At 39.6% G+C, this 21,430-nt stretch overlaps 1 protein-coding gene across 3 annotated transcripts in view; it reads right to left on the bottom strand.

The window, feature by feature from the left end:
• pi4kaa (phosphatidylinositol 4-kinase, catalytic, alpha a) overlaps positions 1-20,188 on the bottom strand; it is a 29,154-nt gene extending 8,966 nt beyond the window's left edge. The window contains exons 1-39 of one of the 3 annotated variants that reach the window (XM_058617230.1): positions 19,963-20,188; positions 16,783-16,899; positions 16,601-16,694; positions 15,763-15,851; positions 14,760-14,832; positions 14,419-14,681; positions 14,268-14,334; positions 13,203-13,351; positions 13,047-13,112; positions 12,861-12,957; positions 12,559-12,750; positions 12,370-12,470; positions 11,545-11,674; positions 11,061-11,190; positions 10,875-10,970; positions 10,207-10,390; positions 10,004-10,104; positions 9,751-9,919; positions 9,071-9,121; positions 8,846-8,954; positions 8,620-8,756; positions 8,393-8,526; positions 8,006-8,088; positions 7,183-7,253; positions 6,947-7,071; positions 6,341-6,422; positions 6,123-6,206; positions 5,941-6,030; positions 5,725-5,844; positions 5,268-5,360; positions 4,367-4,523; positions 4,121-4,248; positions 3,313-3,471; positions 3,065-3,216; positions 2,874-2,981; positions 2,270-2,490; positions 1,324-1,479; positions 496-575; positions 195-394 (exon numbers count right to left, since the gene is read on the bottom strand). In XM_058617230.1, coding sequence (XP_058473213.1) covers positions 195-394; positions 496-575; positions 1,324-1,479; positions 2,270-2,490; positions 2,874-2,981; positions 3,065-3,216; positions 3,313-3,471; positions 4,121-4,248; positions 4,367-4,523; positions 5,268-5,360; positions 5,725-5,844; positions 5,941-6,030; positions 6,123-6,206; positions 6,341-6,422; positions 6,947-7,071; positions 7,183-7,253; positions 8,006-8,088; positions 8,393-8,526; positions 8,620-8,756; positions 8,846-8,954; positions 9,071-9,121; positions 9,751-9,919; positions 10,004-10,104; positions 10,207-10,390; positions 10,875-10,970; positions 11,061-11,190; positions 11,545-11,674; positions 12,370-12,470; positions 12,559-12,750; positions 12,861-12,957; positions 13,047-13,112; positions 13,203-13,351; positions 14,268-14,334; positions 14,419-14,681; positions 14,760-14,832; positions 15,763-15,851; positions 16,601-16,694; positions 16,783-16,899; positions 19,963-20,076 — 4,772 coding nt within the window. In that variant the 5' untranslated portion in view covers positions 20,077-20,188. The remainder of the gene's footprint in view (positions 1-194; positions 395-495; positions 576-1,323; positions 1,480-2,269; positions 2,491-2,873; positions 2,982-3,064; positions 3,217-3,312; positions 3,472-4,120; positions 4,249-4,366; positions 4,524-5,267; positions 5,361-5,724; positions 5,845-5,940; positions 6,031-6,122; positions 6,207-6,340; positions 6,423-6,946; positions 7,072-7,182; positions 7,254-8,005; positions 8,089-8,392; positions 8,527-8,619; positions 8,757-8,845; positions 8,955-9,070; positions 9,122-9,750; positions 9,920-10,003; positions 10,105-10,206; positions 10,391-10,874; positions 10,971-11,060; positions 11,191-11,544; positions 11,675-12,369; positions 12,471-12,558; positions 12,751-12,860; positions 12,958-13,046; positions 13,113-13,202; positions 13,352-14,267; positions 14,335-14,418; positions 14,682-14,759; positions 14,833-15,762; positions 15,852-16,600; positions 16,695-16,782; positions 16,900-19,962) is intronic. The other 2 variants (XM_058617231.1, XM_058617232.1) reach the window with 2 other exon arrangements.
• Between the last annotated feature and the right edge of the window lie 1,242 nt (positions 20,189-21,430).

Here is a 21,430-nt window from a genome sequence, read left to right as displayed (position 1 = left end):
CTCGTAAATGTACGACTTTAATCTTGTAAATTAAGACTTTATTCTCAAAGTCTGTGAATTTTTTCCGTCGCAGTAATACACTATATCACTACATTTAAAAATGTCGCTGGAGGTTCTCAGTCATCTAGGTCACAGGACAAATGCCTTTAAAAAGTGTTCATATTACGACTTTCCCATGAAACAAAGCTGCAAACCTTGCTGGTAACTGCATGGCCAGGTAAGGTGCGATGCCCCAGGCCAGGTTGACATTGTCCTTCCACTGTTTCTCAGTGAGACTGATATACTTGGACCTCCAGTTGGCGATGCTGGTCTCCACTGACTGCTCTGTGGAGATGGCCAGTTCCTGAGTGGAGAGGGGGTTGTACCATGTCGTCAACCGCTCAATCTCACTGGCCTGGACGGACATGGTGACAAGAAGAGAATCAGTGATGATAAACAGGTATAACTTAAATGTTTTATTTAAAACACAAAAAGAAGTCTATTCTCAGCACTCACCAGTAAGGCCAGCAGCAGAGTCCTGCGTTTCATGTAGTATTTGTGGAGCTGCGTTCCTCTGTTACTCTTCTTGGACAGACCTGAACAGAGATGAGGTGCACAAAGTTAACTGAAATGGACTGGTTTAGTACTATATCATGAGAGGCCATTAGTACGGAGGCTTCTCCTTATCTGTTCTTGTCTGTAGAGCGGTCTCAATCATGATTTATATACACTTTTCTGAGTGAAGACAACTAGCATTCCACAAAAGGAGGTGGTGATATTAAAATAGCATTTTAGACATTACAATGTTTTTTTTTTTTGAAGAGAAGAAGACAGACACTGAACGATGGAAAAGGAGAAGAAGAAATGAATGATTAAATCCTCGAGAAGGCAATAATATAATAACAGCACAAGGCAAGCCGACTATTATTAAACAGAAATAATACAAACTTGTGTTCTCATTTAAATATTTGTTAATTTCATGATTAATCTGATGTACTGATCAATTTAGTAGATCATTTGCATAATTTGCTTATTATATTAATCAGAGGAAAATGCTACTACGTACAGTTCAGGACACATCATCAATACAGATGAATAATGTTGATCTGCTAAAACAAACTATAAATATCATAATTCCTATTGTAGTTTATTCTAAATCTACAGATACATTTGAGAATGAAATAAATAAATAAATAAATAAATAAATATTTTAAATAATCAGCTGATTTGTTATCAAATATCGACTGGCGTCCATTGCAGAGTGAAGGTTATATGAAGACATGAAATAGTGAAGTTTGGTCTCTTTTTAAATTGAAATATGCAAATAAAATGTAACAATGTTACCTGACTTCTTGGACGCGGTGGACATGCCGCTGGACAGTGGGTAGGTGTTGATCCATCCCTGGCTGCTCTGCTGGGAGCGAGAGCTGGAGTCAGCGTTGCTCCTGAAGTCGGCCGCATTCATCACAGACAGACTGTTCAAGGACGGGTCCTGATTATCTGTTCGTAAAGTCAATACATTCACTTTAAACTCCATCTCTATCATTATATTATACTTCAGACATAGTGAAACACATCAATGATCAATGATCGATGAAGAGGCAGCATCTGAAGAGCAGGATGAGCTGTGTCAGTGCGTCCACAGCTGTTGTGATGGTCATGCTTTTGCAGGGAAATCCATCAGGATTTACATGAAGGTAGCAGCAGGTACCTTAAACCACTGATACTGGGTCAGATGTTATCTGAGCTTGTTAATGCGCGGGGTGGAGGGGGGGGGGGGATCGATTAATCTGATCCAGGATCTGCGATTAGAGGGCCCGTCTACCTGAAGCAGTTGGATGTGAATGAGAATGAGACCGTGTCTTTTCTGTGAGCCGTCAGAGGATGAAGAGGAGAGGATTTTCTGGGGTGGAAGAAAGAACACTTTCCACTTTGTCGTTTCTTCTTTTGATGCCAATTATTGGTCTGTTGGGGAGAGGGGCAGACAGGTGGGCTGACATGATGAAAAGTCATGCATCTTAACGCAGCTGACAAATTTGGTATTTTCCTCACTGTTGCCACACAGAGGGTAAAAAGGTAAAATCAGGATTGAGATACAAGAAAAGTAGAAGACACAGGCAGAAAGTGTGAAAGTGGGTAAATAAGAGAATTTAAGATTATGGTCCATATATGAGATAGATACAAGGATCTATCAGCAGCACAGTGAGGATAATAAAGCACCAAATTTTGCCAGGCATTAAAAGCATGCCCCTGCTGCGGTGCAGTCCGAGCTCCACCACTTTAGGCTTACTTAAGATAGATAGCGGAGAAGTGCTGGACACGATAAGCGATCCAAATATCCCGGCAGAGAGCGTGCTCGGGGCTGGGCTACTGCCAAGCTCACCAGGTGGCACCAACAGGCACGCCGCCAGGTACTTCTTGTCCGACAGGATGCTGGCGTAGAAACGGATGATGACACTGATGTCCTCACGGAGATGATTGTCACCTTGAGTGGGAAACTTGGGACACACACTGGGGGAGGGGATGGTGGGGGGGGGGGGTCAAGGGGCAGAAAATGGGGAGTCAGTGGGTGTTTTTAATGTTTCAATAAGTGTGTAGTTTAGGACTCATATCTGAAATTACACTGAATCCTTTGTGAGACAGACAAGGCCTCCATCTGTTTTCTTATTTGTGATTTGTCCTAAATTCAAATGTAACTTTCAGCAGACAGACGCACATTCAGAAAATAAATAAATAAGAATAAAAATAATAATAATTACTGATTACAAAGTCATTAAAGTCCCACGGATATAGATTCTAAAAAAATAGCAGTCTCACCATTAGATGCCACAGATTCTTAGACACTGGACCGTTTACTTTTAAAACTCTGCGCACATGAACGTGTGAATAAATACCTGAAGTAATCAAAGGCTGTGGAATAGATCTTTTCTCTCAGCACGTTTCGTATGGTTGCATTGGTGACAACATCAGAGTGCAGCAGAGCCAGACCCAGAGTCAGCAGCCTGAAGGAGGAAGGTTTACTTCAACACATCAATAAATACCGACGACAACATACCACTGTGCAGTTTAATCCAGTTTCACGTACCTGAAACGAGGTCCGATAGCAGCTACGTGGCGGTTGAGGCTACTCTTGGCCCCGCCTACATTGAGAGACAGCGAGCGCTGAAGTAAACTGCAGAAGATCTCCACTTGATCTGCGCTGGAATATTTCGCTATCTCAAACCTCTGGACAAGAAACTAAAGGAGAGAAGAAGAGGCCGTTAGTGAGAGGGGAGGAGACAGACACGACAGAACGACGTGACAACAACCCGAGCAGCATCATTTCTGTCCGACCTCAATCCATATGTGGTGAGGGGTAACGTCAGGAGGGCAGGGGGTAGGTTGACTCTCCTCAGATGCTGCCAGTGGATCAGCTTCCATCTGTGCGTCTGAGAACAATCCCATTTTCAGCTCCACGGTCATCTGCCACGCTCCTGCCATCTCTCGCATAAACTGGGGAGGACAAAGACAGTGTGGTGGTACTACAAACAATGTGCCACATAAATAATAGTTCCATATTTCTCGGCTATGTCTCGATATAACAGGTGTAGACACAGGAAGTGGTTCTTTTTTTTGTCAAACAACAACTGTATTGAGAAGGTCAAATGTAACGGCTGCAAACAGATGCAACAGAGTCCATGAATGGTTTCCTAAATGAATTCTACTGCTCAAAAAAACCCAAACCCTGGGTTTGTTGACAGAGTGTGTTTCAAACAGAGGCAGAATAATAACGTCAACAATCACCCACGTGACACACTGCAGCTTTAAAATAGAAAACAGTTGTTATCTGATGTATTTCTTATCAAATATATAAATATTGTCATTACTATTGGTATTGATGTATAAAAATTCTTAATTTTCTTCAACTCTAAACTCTTCTTCTAAAAGTTTGATACAAACTTTATTTTGCTTAATTAATTCACACTTAAAAAATATCTGAATTCTTAATTCTCATAATTCTGTCCCAACAGCTTTTAAAATAAAAGACATATTGTCTAAATGTTATGATATAGATTCTATAATGACACATTTACCAGCCCTAATAAACACTAATGCATAAGACAAACAAACAAACAAACAAACAGAGAAAGTATCTACATACTGGTACTTCCACTCCAGTGCGTGCTGCCAGCAGCCACTCCCAGCATGCAATAGCAGTTTCCATGCCGTGCTCTGTAAACATCTTGAGTGGAGACCAGCAGAGGTGGTGCAGCAGAAGAGGATCACAGTCTAAACCAAAATAATCAGGTCAGAGAGTTTTCCAACAAACAACACAGAGTCCTGAATGCCTTTAAAAGAATACACATCATCAAATGTGCTGGCAACACAGACGACCACAGCGTCCGACCTTTGGTGCTGATGAGTAAAGCAGCCAGTTTGAACATGGCCTCGGTGAAAGCCTCAGGCTGAGCACACTCCAGAGCCTCTTCCATCTGCTTGATCATCAGCCGGCTCAGGTCAGACTGTCCATGAACGGCCTGGGCAAAGTGGATCATACCTGAGACCTGCAACACAATCAACAACACGTTTAGTTTCCCGATCAGCTGAGGTAACGTCTGCAGCATCCATCTCTGCAATGGGGACTAAAACGTTTCTGAAACAGAACAGTGAACTTCACAGTTCTCACTTTCACCATTTTATAAGCATTTACAGTAGAACACACTGAGTGCAGCTCAGTTAGAGGAGAAATGATTGACTGGGGGAGAATGATGAGGCTGAGATTTTGTTGCTTTCGCTGTGATCATTAAGTGTCATTGTTTATGAATTCTGTTTAGTCCATCAAAGAAAATCACTGTTTCATTTTAGCTAAAATGTCAAAGGGCGTGTGTAGAATGATTTACTTCCATATTCAAAAGAGATATGAAAAGAAATAAAGAAATATTCATTATTCTTTGTTTATTAAATAAAAAAGAACACTCTTTTCACGTTTTTGTTTTTCAAAATGTTGATTCTATGCTCAGATTTAATACACATCTTTACTTAATATCTGTGACCTGGAAGTATTGTCTCTAAATATATAGATTCAGATTTCAAGGAATTACTTTAGTTTTATTCTGGGAAAATAGAAAAAACTAAATGTTTAATTGAATCAGGTTTGTTAACACGTTACTTAAGAAAAAGAAGTGGTTTCTCTTTTCAACATGAAAAGAGCAAATGATAACAAACTCTTCAGCTATATCAGACAATCTGAGAGAGTAAGAAAGCTGAAGCCTGACACTGCCAGAGGTGATGATCATGAGTGCTTTTACCTCTCCGGCATATCTGTTCCTGAGGTTAAGGGAGGCCATGAAGTTCGAGTAGTCCTTCTTCACACAGGCCGGCCTCTCAGTCAACTGAGTGGACTACAAGAGAAGAAATTAAAGGAAGCATTTGGGTTAGGCGACAGATCCCCCAGCGCTTCCCGGGTGCAGATACGTGCTGTGATGGGTTAATGCAGAGGTCAAATTCTCACACATTTATTCATGTGTGTGCAAAGAGGACTTGTTTTAATTCTAAGAACATGTAAAACTTTGCAAGTTTAAAAAGAACGTCAACTGTTACTGGTGTATTTCACTAACACACACCAGTAACCATCTTTTCCTATGTTTAAAATGATGTTCACAAATCATCTCGTGACTCATAAGACTAACAATATTTAATATTTAATATTATATATTTAATAGTAAATGAATGAATGAATGCAGGTGTGTCTGGTATATGGCTCACCCCCAGAGTTGTGCTCTGTCTGTTGTAACCAGCAAAATGCAGGATGCTTTCTGTTGCCATGGCGAGGCCTGTGTGCTGCGAGAGACCCGACACCCAGTTCTGATGTTTGTTCAGATACTCCTGTTGCACAGAACACAAGTTATTATCTGCTGTCTGCAAGTAACATGTGAAGGTTTTGTATTTGACAGAAGAACAACGTTTCTAAACATCAGTTACCTGCAGGTGAGATTTGGTCACAGATGGAGCCCATTTCATCGCCTCCTTCAGGATCTCCCCACAGCGAGCAGCAAAGTCCTTCACTATGCTCTGCAGATACAGAAACACATGTGTTACGTTCTTAAAAACAGACACGTCTACTTCACACTGTAACCACTGCATCTGTGTAAAAACAGCATTACCTCTCTGGCTTCATATGTATCTGGCGCAGTGATACTGTACGGTGTGTCTGGGATGTCATAGTAGGGTTGATCTTTATGAATGTCCTGAAATGGAGCACAAAAGACTTTTATTAACCATTCATGTCACTTATTAATCAGCAACTAATATTGTTATTATGACAAACGTGTGAACTGAGCATGTGTTAGAGTTACAGTCACCGGGGGAGTGTGTTACTTACTGCACTGAGTGAGAGGGACAGGGTCTGCAGGATGTCTAACATGGTCCTCAGCACTCGGCCGCTCCATAACAAGTGAGGGAAGCTGAGGAGAGAGAAAAACACTTTTGACTGTGATCACATATATCTTATGACTTTGTTACCCGACAAGTAACAAAGACTTGCTAAGTGTTTAAAATTAGGTTTTAGATCATGCAAAATTCCACTGGAGGAAAACACACACATTCTAAAACTGAGGACCAAAAGTCAGACGCACACAAACACTTGTGTCACTGGCATTCATGTGTCTATTTATTTAGTGGCATTTATTTTTTTCTTTTCTTTTTTCATCGTTGAGCTTTTTATTTTATTTTTTTTTGCTCCCCCCACGCACCTGTTGTTGTTCCTTGTATATGTATACATGTATATATATATATATATATATATATATACATATATACATATATATATATATATACACACATACAAGATAAAGAGACTTTAGACACATTGATCAAAAGACTGAAGAGAAACAGTTTACAGTCTTTACTCCACCGTTGTCATTTTTTTTTTCTCAGTCACTATTTTCTAACTTATATAAAGCATGGAGAGGAGAGGATGCAATCTCACGTTTCAGCCAGGCCAGATAAATATTTGTCTGCCACTCTGCGGATCCTCTTGTGGATGTGATTGAAGTTGACCAGGAGGAACTGAGCGTGGCGTTCCAGCTCCTCCTCATGGGCTTTGGTTTTTGCCTGTAAACACGACACGTTTGTTGAGACACACAAAATAATCACACACACTGGGTGAGAAATGTGCTATAGATGGGATGCGAGTTCTCTGTACGTGAGAATGATTTGCCTTACTTTTTCAGCCATCATCAGCAGGAAGACCTCGAACACTTTGTCACTTACAGAGATCACACACTGCATCATACCTGCAAGGAATTAGTTTGACATTAATAACAACAACTGCAGTGTTTCAGGCAGAGGATTTAGTCTTGAAACCAACAGAGCTGAAATGACAGGTACACAGAAGTGTGATGACAAAAACCTGTGAGTATGCGCACAATTTCAGCTGAAATGACAAGGCCTGACTGTGAGCTGGTAAAAACTAAGGCACAATTATATTATAGCTGCAAATGCACTGCACGTGGATCTGCAATGTGACAATGGAGCAAATCTAAACTGTACACATCTCACAAGTGACAGACGGCCGCAACAAGCAATGCTTTTTTAATGCATGCTAAATAATTATCACAGATCATAGGGTGTTTGCTCAGTGACTGGAGTCTCGTAGTCACACGTTCTGACAGAACATCGAGCAGAGCTCCACACAGAGGTGGTCCTCTCTGCTAGTGAGGTGATGCTGTTTGTTCATGAAGGGATGAAGGGTGGAGGCAGGGGAACGCTCAGCAACAATCAGAACGTTTGAAAGCCAAAAGACAACATCAATAACAGCAGATTTAAAGTAACAAACGATTATTTTCATAATCGAACAATCTGTCGATGATTTTCTCACTTCACTTTGTTGATTTGTTCTTCCCAAACCTCAAAAACAGCCATGTTACCAAATGTCTTGTTTTGTCCACAAACCAAATTGACTCAATTTTAATGATTTATTTTCTTTAAGAAGCAAAGAAAACAGAATATATTCACATTTAAGAAGCTGAAAACACCGTCTGCTCACCGGATTTGTCCTTCTGTATGGCTCTATCTTCAAAGTATCGAAACATGACCTGAAAACGATCAGAGTCCAGAGAATGCAGCATCCTGCAAACAAAATGGAGCTTACAGTTAGTATCAGTGACCATGATCAAGCACTAAATATTCTGTGTAATAAGAGTGTGCAAGATGCCATCAAGATATCAATGTGCACAATATACATGTTCTGTTTGTCCAAGAATGACCATATACCCAACATAGCAGCCTTGCAAACTTCTGTTACTCACATTAAATTAATATTATGTCAAATTTGAATTATTAATGTATATCATTTTTTATGTAAGCAGCCAACTCAACGCAGAATCACAACATTGTGCAGCTCTAGTGTGTAATATTACACGTGCTGGTTTACCTCATGTACTCCAGTCTGTAAACAGACAGTAAATATGTGGACATGGCAAAGTCCAGTTTGTTGATGAGAGCAGCGACCTCCGGTGGAGGATCCAGCAGGTTGATGATGGTGCCGCGCAGATCATTCAGCTCCGCCTAAAGTTGAACAAACAACCATGAACCACTGCTGGTATGTGATGTGTGTGTCTGTGTGTGTGTGTGTGTGTGTGTGTGTGTGCGTCCTCATACTGTGGTGACGGTGTCATTCTTCAGCGCAGAGTTGTACTGCAGCTCTGAGCGTAACGGTTCTCCACTGGGGAAAGTAAGCAGCGGCGATTTGGTGCCAATCTCACAAACTCCTTCATACCACTCCTCTGGCCACAGACCTTTAAGACGCCAACAGGAGAGAAATCATGACGTGGGACAGTGTGACCCATTTTTCATCATTTGAATGTTCCTGAGGACCATGTTGTACCTGAACCCTCCACTGCAAATCCCATGACAACAGAGTAGAGCCAGAAATCCCTGAAGAGCTTCTGCAGACGTGGCTTTGCTTCCTTAATTGGTGGCAACCTCTTAGTCAGCTAACAGTAGAAAAGAGTCAATAGATGGAGGGATCGATGTGTGATAACATGTTACTTATGCAAAAGAAGCCACTGTGACGCAAAGTAAAAAAGTGGTAAATACCCAAAACTCTTACCACTGAAATAACTGGAATTAAGACACCAAGGTTTCCAGCACTGCTTGAAGCCTGGAAAGACAAAGGAAAGAAGCAGAGGTGACTCAAAATCCAAATGACTTTCACCCTAATAACACCTCTATTTGATTCATCCACATGCTACTGAGGCCCCGGTTTGTTCAATGAATAAATTATAAATTTGCCAATATGTCTTGTGTCTTCAGACTTCAATCATCCATTCCAACAAATGACACCAAACAAGAGTCAATAACAGAATAAGCTGTTTGGCATTGGCATTTTCTAGTCTTGATAACCACTCAGAGCTGTTTCACACTTCACATCAACTCAAATAAATTTACAAAGATGAAAACTAAGCAATTTTAGTTTAATTTCAGTTAGTTATTGTGTTTTTTTTAATATTATTAAAATATAATACATTTTTATTTCAGTTAATGAAAATGTTTTTTCCAATTGAAATTTCTGTTATTTCCTTAGTTTCTGTTAACTATACTAACATTGTAATCCTATCTTATCACGACTCGCTCTGCCACTGAGCAACAGTCACATTTGGTAAGTTTCATTGCCAAGAAACATTGTTGCAACAAAGAAATAAACGCTCAAACACACATTTCCTTCCTTTTTTGCTAAGTTTAAGTGGTGAACCATGTGCACAAGTCTGTGTCCATGTGCATGTGTCATACCTTCAGAGCTGGACCCTTGTCTGACGCCCTCTCGCTGGCCCTCTTCCCTTCCAAGCCCAGTTGAACAAAAAGCTCCAGCAGGTTGACCAGCAGCTCGTCCACCATCTGCTCTGCCTGAATGTTTGCTGCGATATTACCGAGAGCGTTTATCACGGCCAAGGAGCAGTGTCTACACACCAAACAGGAAACATTTCATTTGTTAAAGGTTCACATGACAATAACAAGTGTAAAGACACATGACGATGAGAGTCACCTGTATCCATGGTCTTTGTAGTCTTTGGTAGAGTAAACCATGGAACTGGCCTTGACACTGATCTGCTGGAACAGATTCCACACCTCTTGATAAATGTATTGCTAAGGTGGAAAAAAGAAAAGAAAAAAAAAAGAGTCATTTATGCTTTAGAACTTTTTGGAATGAGGTTAAATTGGCTGCAGTTGACAGAGACTCATCATTACATTGCCCGTGATGACCATGCAGCCCAGCTGGTCTATGATGAGCACATCGAGCTGGGAGGGAGGCTGGCAGAACTTCTGCTGCAGGATCTGAAGAATGGGCTCCATGACTCTGGGGGTGTCCCGCAGGGTCACGGCAATGTGACCCAAAGCCCTGATGGTGTGGTCAGGGATCAAGTGGGCATCTCTGAAGAAGAGAGAGAGGGAAAGATGCCAATGCTCATTCTCATCAGGGTCCACGTAACAATGCATGTGTCACACATGACACTGATATGATCGTGATGTGACTGTTGTCATCCACCCATGTTACTACTAGCATTCATGCACACGCACCATGTTCTTTGCAGCCCAGTGTTTGCATCAGTTCTTTATTAAATCTTGTTGAACAGTGACTGCTTTTAACTATTTACAAGGACAGCATTTCAACAGCCCATGTGTTGTGTTCAATGTGCTCTCTTAAATTAAAAACCTCGGTGACAGACGGAACTCGTCACACATCCATTTATAAAATGTTTTCACTGTATTTTCAATGAAGTAATTTAAACTCAAGCCAAGCCCGACACTCGTGGGGTTGAGTATACAGTACATGCTTGAGTTTGGAACACCAGACCAACACAGATGTTCCGTGTAACCACAACATTCACACTTCTCTCTGAAAACACTCAACTTACTTGTCATTTTCCTGATAGATGTAGAGACGGTTGGACAGACTGGCGAGAAAGGCTTCCACAATGACATTATCCATAGTCTGTCCTGCTTTCAGGCACCTGAGGACAGAGGGAGAGGTTGTAGAGTCAAGGAAAACGTGATAATTGTGTGTGTGTGTGTGCTGTACAAGTTTGTACGTGTGTGTTCACCTGCAGATATTATCTATGGAAATATCCCGCAGCTGCTCGTACATCGAGGGCTGACTCCTCTTGCTCAGATTAGTGCCGAGGGTTGACTGCGAATGTTCATTCGTCACATGGATCTTTATTTCACCAGTCCCTTTGGAAAAATTGATCATTTAAGTAGAAGATGTTGAAATGGGGAGACACAGTGCCTTCCTATAGTGTTGGAACAGTGTGGCCAATTCCGATTCCGAGGATAGGTTTTGCATGTGCAGACTGCAATAATATTCGTCCGCCTCCATCCCCTCATCCCTGACTGTAGGGAATGTGTCGTCCGCGTCAGAGAGGGGATTATCGTTATACCTATAGTCAGTGTCTGATCCCAAATGCATGAAACCCAAATGTTTTCAGTCTGTGGCAAAGATAAAGGAATTGGCCTCACTGTTCCAACACTATAGGAGGACACTGAGAGACTGTGATTCAGTGATGGAGCTGAGTGTTCTGTAGCTACCTGGAGTGCACTGGCTGTGGTACTTGTACAGCTTCACCAACACTGGAGAGGGCACTACCAAAAAGTCTCTCAGTGACATAGTGACAGAATGTGCCACCACAGGGAAGCGCTCACACAAACGGCCGAGGCCCTGAACACAAACACAAGCACAGAAAACTGAGACGCTGTAGAGACGGGTGAAAAATATCATAGATAACGAGTGAATAATATTGTCTTTATTGTGGACACTATTGCCTTTTTTCTTAATAACATCTTAATAACCTCCTGTTGTGGGTTTCATATGTGAAATGATCTTGTTTTTGTAACTATTTGCATGCTCTTATCATGACCAGGACTCCCTGGAAGAAGAGATCTCAATGGGAGCTTCCTGGCTTAATAAAGGACAAATAAATAAATAAATAAAATAAAAAATACATTTTTTTTTTAGAAAATTAGTCATTATTTAGCAAGAAAATATTCTTCATCATAATAATATCAAATAGATGAAAAGGTTGTCTATTTCAGCTTTTAACACAGAACATAAGATGAATAGGCCATCCTTTAATGTAAAATAATAATAAAGACACATTGATGTATAGTATATGCTGATAAACGTGTGTCTCAGAGACCAATAATCAGATATCAAATAATTCCATAATATCACATTAATTGTGATTAGATCACCCAAAGACATACAAAATGTTCAAAATATGAACAGTGCCTAAGACGGTGCTTTAGGTTTAATAAACATAAACGTTCATAACATTAAATGTGATTCTAAAAAGGGAGAATAACAGAAGAGATGAATGGTGGTGGATTAAAGAAGGAAAAGCAGTGAACTGTTACCTGTAAGCAGCAAATAAGGAGGGGCATGTGAGCGATGATGACCTTACTGGACGTCTTTGACTGCAGCTTCTCTGACAGTTTGGTGCACAGGTTCTCAGCTCCTGGTGAAGGAACACAGAGAGAAGCGTCGCAGTGATGAATGACTCCTGTGATGTGTGACCTTCTGTGCCACAAAGGTCAAAGGCTCACCCTGCTCCTCAGTGACAGCCCACACCATCAGGTCCACACAGGCAGCATTGGCCTGACAGCGCAGTTTGAGTGGGCTCAGTTCACTCTGCAGGTACTCGACATCGTGGAGGATCCTTTGCAGCTCTGACTGGCTGCTGCTGAAGTGCTCCAGCACAAAGTCATGCACCTCTTTCACAAAGTCTGTCTGCAGCTCTGGTGGATAAATCAAACACATTGTTATTTTATTACAAAATGAATTTGTGGTTTTAAAAGGAAGAAGTTTGGACAAATGTAGAGAAAGTGAGGAGAGAAGGATCCTTCACCTTTTAAATTGTACAGCGTGTCTCTTAGCATTTTGAATGTAGCGACATACAGAGGGTCACTGAAGGTTTTGTAGTGCAGATGAACGCCTGGATTCAGCTGCCAATAAGAAAACAGATGTATATCAATAAACAGGAAGTGTCCGAACGCAGAGTTAACCAATATGTGCAATTATTAGAGAGTAATACCTCAATTAGCTCTGCCAATGCGTCATCCAGGGATTTTAAAAAAGACTCAGAAACAAACTGTTCAACCTGTTCCAGACATAATAGGTCAATGAATTGTACTTTTTACACATGTTTTTTTTCCTTTTAGTGCATTAATTCTGCCCCCATGCTGCTGACCATTTGAAGGAGCCGTCTGAGTCTATCCAGAGGGACATGAAACTCTCCAGAGCTGCTTCCAGTGAAAAGAGGTGAGACAGAGAAGCTGGAGCTGATGGAGGAGAAGTAGTAATCAGGGTCCACCGCACTGCCATCAGGGAGGTATGAACCTGAAGGGAACAGATTCAAGATTCAAGATTCTTTATTGTTATTATGCAAGCATAACAGTATTTCTTCCCGAGAATTTAAACCGAGGAACAGGGAGGAATCTTTTAAAAAACGTCCTGTCCTGAGCGAGTCATTGGTTGCATGAAGTACTGAGACATAGTCAGCACTGACTGCAACGTGCACACCCCCCCGTACTGAGAACCTCTTAACAAAAGGACCTGGGAGCTGCTGGTCTACTGCTGCTTTATTTCACAAGTTTGCCTTACTTTTTTATATATCTGACCTAAGAACTTTAAACAACAAATGCACAAAATTACAGATTTGAACTTACTGATGGAGGCAGCAGTTGATCTACTGCTCCTGTCTACTGTGATGTAAAATTGCTGATTTTCTCTATGGTTAGAGAATGAGTTTGGTAAAGGAGAATGAGTTTTTTTTTTTACAAAAAGGCTGTCTAATGACGAAATAAAACATCATATACAATTTTAATTGGGATAAATACTTTGTTCAGGTGTAAACCAGTGAATATGGATATATTATATCCATATTTTATCTATATTATCTTCACCGTCAAATTACACATGCATAGAAAAATCATCATTCCTAGTGCCACCCACTGGTCAGTCACGAGGTACTGCATTTTGTCAGTGGCTATTTTAGTCCATGCTTTTGTTACTAGTACACTATTTCATCACTCTCTTCTCTAATCAGTGCAAGTCTTGTTGTCTGTGACTCCTCCCCATTTTTTTAAATGCAGAATCTATTGCTCTGTCACCAGATTTCACTATCAGACCACACCCCCTCACTTCTCCTCTCTCTCTGCCCACTTCTTAGCATTTTCCAAAATCAGGATTGAGTGGGTTAAATGATGCTTTAATTGGCTTAATGTTTGTCTTTGTGCCCGACTGAGGCACTTACCTTCAAAGTATTGTGCAGACGGATCAGCAGGTGAGCTTGGGGTCAGGCCTGCTCTCTCTGGACTGGCCTAAAAAGTAAACATTTAGAGAAATATAATGCATGCATGCATGTGGACACAGGCCTAGTACACATACATACATATTGTACATACCTGTTGAGATGCACTGGATACAGAGGAGCCTTTGTGTCGCAGACTGTCTCCCTGGCACACTGTGAGCAAAGAGCTTGGCAGGATGGAGCGGAAATCGTTGAAGGACCTGCGGTGTGCAGCATCACTGTCGTCGGCCGTAGGCGGCACCGGAGCAACGGGTCGGGGAAACAGCTTGGACAGTAAAGGCTCATCGGTGTTGCTGTATCGGCCAAATGCTCGGGCGATTCCAAGCAAGGTGGGCACAGTGTACCTGCACAAGTTCTCTGTAAGAGTAAGAGTTACAGTGAGAAGACTTGCTAAATAATGTGTGTAGGAAGCATCGGTGTTTGTTATGTTGGCACCTTTATCGTGAGCCTCTTGATACTTGCAGATATCTCGGAGCACCTGCATGATCTGCATGACCGTCTCCAGGATCTACATCATTTCACACACACACACACACACACGCACACGGCATTATATTAGGTTAATTTGGGATTAATTTAATCCAGCTGCTCTGACTAAACTAGAACTTCATAATCGATTAATCTGTCGATTATTTTCTTGATTAATCGATTCATTGTTTGGGCCATAAAATATCAGATGGCCCAAACAATCAACAAAAAATGTTGATCGGTGTTTATCAAACCTGGAAATGATGATGTTCTCAAATGTCTTGTTTTGTCCACAAACCAAAATGATTGACTTTTAATGATTTCTCTGTTATCCAGAGCAAAGAAATGAAGAAAATATTCACATTTAAGAAGCTTAAACAAATCGGAGATCTTGTTTTAATCATGAAAAAAGCTTCAAACCTATTAATCAATTATCGAAATAGTTGTCGATTAATTGTTTCAGCTCTAGTCTAAACTCAATGTTATTTATGAGCCTAATTTCTTTCACTATTAAAAGATTCTGAATAATGTTGCTGGACAAAACAGTCAGGTTTCTGTATTGAGAGAGAAATGTAGTAATAAATATTTCTCGGTTGAGGAGCGCCTCCATAGATTACTTCAAAGGGAAAACTTTAAACTTTTTGCAATGGATTATCCAGGTTTAAATGGGGAGAATGATGAAAACAGAGTACAAATATTACTATGTTTTTATTGTGATGGGTGTAATTATGGAAAGAGTTGTGACGTTTGCTTATTTCCTGTATGTTACATGACTCCTACTGAGAGCCACTGATATCACCACTGACGATATTCCCTCAGTCAGAAAAGGGCGACGCCCCCTGCCAAGTTTATTCAAAACGTTGTGGATTGTCCAGCATTTTGCACCCTGACTTTACCAGTTAAAAACATGATCATGTTTTACTAAAGGCTAAGTAAGTAAAGTAAAGATAAAGATGTTAGATGAACACACCTGCCCTCGTAAGGTCTCATCACGCTGAGCGACATCTGAGAGTAGAGTTACCAGAGAAAAGCTGAAGTTCTCTGCAACAGGCAGGGTTTCTGCAAGAGAAGATGTTCACCTTATATTAATAAACTGTACCATCCATGATATTTAAATTAGGGCTGTCAAAAGACAAAGACAAATCAACAAATTAATCTCACATTTTGAAATTGGTTTATCTAGATTAATTACACTCAGCTACACAGGGCAGCAAGAAGTAAACACACTTGCGCTGACTGCGTTCACTTTATTTATCGCGTTAATCTCGGTTATATTAATCGTGGTTAATGGTTAACGTGTTAACTAATGTAAATACAATGCCATCATTACTGAACCAAACAGCAGCTGAATATTACATGAATACATATAGAGGGAAAAGTGCCCACGTGAAGCTCTGTACGTTTTTCACTTTCTTTCAATGTCATAGTTTTTAAAGTTGTTAAAAAAAACAAAAACATTCAAGGTCTAAGAAAACAAAAAAGGACAGTAGTGATGTGTATTTTGAAAACTATCCACATAAAACTGTGTTGAAGATGCTTTTCTTATTATTTTCCTAATCGATTCATCTGTCAATTATTTTCTCGATTATTAGTTGTTTGGTCATTAAAATGTAGATCAGTGTTCCCAAATCTCAAAATGGTGATCAGTTTTATTTTTTATATATGGGCAAAGAAACCAGTCAATAGTCACTTTTAAGGAGCTGGAAACTATTTTCTTTTAATTATAAAACAAACAAACACTTTAGTCAAATTAGTCAAAAATATTTTCTAGAGTAAACTCTGACTAGGAGCTCTTTTTTTTTTTTTACCTCTACCTTTGCGTTCGGAGCTTTCTTCAATCCACTGAACTTTAGGAAGCCCTTTAAGCAAGGCCAGAAGATAGGGGACGATAGCATCTTTGTGCTGCAACAGAAGCATATCAGCATCACGTCAACTCACCATCGGCATAGAAGTACCATAACGTGGAGCGCTTTGTAGCTGACATGTTTACCTGCAGGCCTGACTCTACGAGAAAAATGCCCAGTGCAATCACAGCATCTCTTCTCCTCTGATCCAGCTGGAAGACGCCTCTGAAGTCCATAGGACACATGCATTGTAGCTTCTGGACCTGTGGAGAACAACATATGGTTTACAGCTGCAACAAACAGTTTAGTAAAGTATTTGAATTATATGAGCTTAGAAATCAGGCAGCATGAAAATGCAAATAGACGGCTCGGTAAACCTTTTTCATGATGTCTGATAGTGATATCACAGCCTTGATTATCTACTGATATACATGTGAGTCTCATTGACCTTGTTTACCAGTTACAAGTTACTACAAAACCATACTGGACAAAAGTCTTACTTTAAACTTTCTTTGAACATGCTTTGTTTTGTTATTGGAACGGAATTAAGAAAGAAAGCTTTTAGGTTTTTGGCGCCTGATAGTTGGAATCCTTTACAGTCTGATCTTCAACTTCAAAATGAATGAGTTTAAAGTACTAGTGATGGAATCCAAGTTGTTTAAATGCATGTGTTTTATACAAGAATGTTTTTATATTGTAATAATAATAATGTTGCTTTTGATGTAATTGTGCTGCTGTGAGACTAACTTGGTTAAATAAAGGCTACAAAAATGAACAAAAACACATGTTAGTTCAAAATAAGCCACTATTATTTCTGGATTATTTCTGCAGCCCTTGCTCCTATTCACGTGACAGCAGACGGAGTACAGACCGACAACATGTGCTCAGTGAAGCATTTACTTCTTTTATTTATGGATATTTGTTCCAGCGATTTTGACAAATATTGAATCTATTCGGAAAATCAGATTAGCTCTGGGAAGGACTTTTGGGTTTTTTAGTCTGGTGGTCAAACTATTAGTGACAGCTAATAGCACAACAACCAAATGATCAATCGGGAAAATAAACATGACAAAAGTTGACCACAAACCATCCTTCATTAAATATATTTTCCATAAAACTAATACTAAAATTACAGGTTGAATAAACTGGTATTTTCTATGTTCACATCAACATGAGCTGACCTCTCATTGTGTTACTGCAACAAAAGCTCTTTTAGGAAATACATGTACTTCCTGTTTAGCATTTCCTGATTTTCAATCACAGGATAAATGTGTGTGTTGTGTTCTGATTGTTTCAGAAACAGTCTTGTGACAATGCCATAATCTCCAACCATAAATCCTAACCAGCTGAGTGAGTAATAAGTCAACAGCGTTACTGCAATAACTGAAGCTAAGCTTGAGCAGTATCTCAATGCTGTTTTTACACGATGAAATCCCGCTCTGCCCTTTTGTTTAATGTAGTGTAATAGTAATGTAATGTAGACAGATTCATTCAGTCAACAACAACACTTTATACTATAGTATTGTACCCAAATGTTAACTGACCCAAAAAACAATCCAGCTTTAATTAGATTAGGTTAACATAGATCAACATAATCATGCAGAGCACAGTATTAGTTATTGTGTAATAATATTAAGTATTAAAGGGGCACACACACACACAAACAATTTTGTTTGTGTGTGACAAAAAGAACCATTAATAATTAATAATGTATCACTTACAAACAGTTTCTTATATTGGCATATGAATTGTATAGACTGCAGCATTTGAAAACAAATATTCATAATCTTTTTTAAACATGGACATATTATATATTCCTATTTCATGTTTCAGGAGGAAAAGCACAGGCGTTGACGATAACACAAATGATGGCTCTGTTCAGTGAGCCAGCATGCAACTTGAAACTGAGAGGGCTAATTGGACCTCAGCCATCGTTCATTGGATTATTTACACCTGTGCTGTTCCTGCTGTGACACGTGGAAATGTCTGTCTGAAAAACACTGAATAACAGTATGCTGCAGTGCTGTGGTCTGCCTTATTCTTATTACTTCACCTGACACTTGTGTTTTATAAGTCATTTATTGGCTAGTTCTAGAAAAAGGAGATTTTAATATTAATGAGACTTCTTTAATAAATTAACATAGGTTATAAATGGCTGTGTAATCTATGAACTATTAGAAGTATTACATAATTAGACTTATTGCAAAGATGTTTCCACTTTAATAACAAAAACCCTGGGTTTTGGAATCAGCACATTGTTCACGTGTCTTTCTCCCCTACAAAAAGACACTGGAGAAAGAAATTTAGTCCCAATTTAGTCCTTGTATTAAAAATTACTTTGTCTCCATATTACAGTGGCCATTATTACAAAATGTGAAACAATTTTACAAAGCTTGACACAAATTTATATTTTTTTAAAACAAATTTACAAAACATCCTTCAGTTGGTGTTTCTGTTTCTGCTTGTTTACTGTTATAAAAATAATCAAAAAATAGTAATTATTATTATTCAATTACACATATATTATTATAATATATCAAATTTTAAAAGCCCATGGTTACTTCATTTTAATTATTGTATCTGATCTTGAACAGCTTTCAATATGAAGCTGCAAAATTAGGCATTAATTCAACTGTTCTACTGTGAATAAGTGAAATGATGTGTTTTTATCATTATTATTATTATTCCAAGCCAAAAAAAGACAAACTGTTTCTCTGTGTTCAGGGGTTTTTAAAGGCTTCTGTAATAATTATCTGAGCATAGTTCAGGTTTGAACAGCTGGCTGAACAAAAACAATACCATGCTGGACTTAAGGGGATTTATTCCGTCATTCTACTGAAAAAAGAAGGAAAGATTGATGACTAAAACATCTGATATAATAAAGGGTGCAGCTCCATTGCAGCGTAGTGGCAAAACAGAAAGACGCAGACGAGCATGTATTTTTGGAATGATGTAGTGACACAACTAAGTTTCCTGTTACATTATGAACGGCAGTAATACACGAGTAATAAGCTGCAAAGAGTCAATAAACATATAAACTTTATTTCAATGAAAGCGAGAGAGCAGCTGCTTCCTGTGCTAAACTAAGTCTTTAGCCTAAAGGAAGATTAGGTACAGGCTAAAAACAGCTAATCTGAGCTAGCTCAAATAGTCCAATAGAATTCTACAAAACACCAACGCAGCGCAAGAAAGACACACACACAGCTTGACAGAGACAGAGACAGAGACAGAGACAGAGACATTCCGAGTGGAAGACACATTGTGTGACGGGTATCAGGTCGTGGTTGTTGTGGTTAGCTTGAGTCGCCGTGTATTTACACGGTTACCTTGTCTAGCGGCGCCTGTCGGTGAGCCGCCAGTGACCGAGCCAAGGACAACACGGTGCTGAAGTAAAAGCCTCGGCTTCCTCCTCCGCTGAGAGACATGTTTCTGTGTTTCATGGGTCTGTTTAACGCCGCGCTACAAAAACACTCATCCTCCTCATCCTCATCCTCTCATTTGTCCAGTCCTGGAGGAGACGCTGCCCTGCACTGACAACTACGGCAAGCACAGAGGGCCAACGGCGTATTGCAAGGTCACACGGCAAAAAAGCGACAGCCAAATTACCTCTGCCTTCTACCTCTCAAGCTAGTAAACCGTTATCTGGTCTATGGTATTTAATGTCAGTGTCGATGTAATGTAAATAATCATTAACAAAGAATACATGAGGTAAGAGGAGGACCATTTTTATCCTTTCAATTTAATTTAATTTAATTTAATTTAATTTAATTTAATTTAATTTAATTTAATTTAATTTAATTTAATTTAATTTAATTTAATTTAATTTAATTTAATAGCCCCGAATCCCAACATACATTATCTCAAGGCACTGTACATAGTAAGGCAAAACAGTTAACCATATTATAGCGAGATGATAAACACAACAATGTATCCATCCATCCATCTTCTACTGCGGGGTCAACCATTCACACAATGAGCAAACACTAAGGCATCAGTGGAGAGAAAAGGGGTGGAAGGAGAAATGGGGGACATTGGAGAGATAGGGGACAGAAAGGGGGGAGAGAAAGTGAAAGAGGGATGTGAGGTGTAGAGACAGAAGAGAGAGACCAGGAGCAGATAGGTAACAGTTAAAAGTTCAAACTGGACAGTTCTGAATCTGACATGTTTATAGAACTCCAATGTCAGAAACTGTTGATAAACAATTATACTGACATCAACTTTAAATATAGCATAATAATAATAGTGATGATATGATACTGGATCTCAAAACTGGATCTGGATCCTGCAGCTTGCAAGATGAGGACACAGAGAAAGAGAGAGAATCGGAAGGGGACACAAACTAGGGAGAAAGAGAACAAGGTTAACGAGAAAAGGCAAGCTGAAGCTGCGCTGAATTGCAATTTCAAGTAATATTATGGTGGAATATGCATTTAAAATGTTGAGTACTTCGACAAAGTAGTATTTTTGTGGAATTACTCTTTAAAACTTTTTCTGTTCACTCTAATTAGCTGATGTGAATCATGTGTGTGTGTGGCACCTTCTTACAGTTACAGTTACATTACAAATACAGAGAAAACAGCCCTGATGCACCGTCCAAACAACTCACTGTAAAATAAACACCCAAAGGTCCGATTGTGAGCGTGAGCGAGAGAAACTGTCACATTCTATTTTGATCTATACATTTGCAAAATACAAATAGTTTGTCAGTGTAAAAACAAAAAATATTCTCTGTCCGCTTGTATCTGTTGAATAAAGGTTCAAGTAATTCAACAAATTGGAGTTTTATTGTATTTT

Source organism: Solea solea, chromosome 19 (assembly GCF_958295425.1).
Source record: "Solea solea chromosome 19, fSolSol10.1, whole genome shotgun sequence".
NCBI lineage: Eukaryota > Metazoa > Chordata > Actinopteri > Pleuronectiformes > Soleidae > Solea > Solea solea.
The sequence above is the reverse complement of the archived record's forward strand: the minus strand, read 5'-3'. Positions and strand labels throughout refer to the sequence as shown.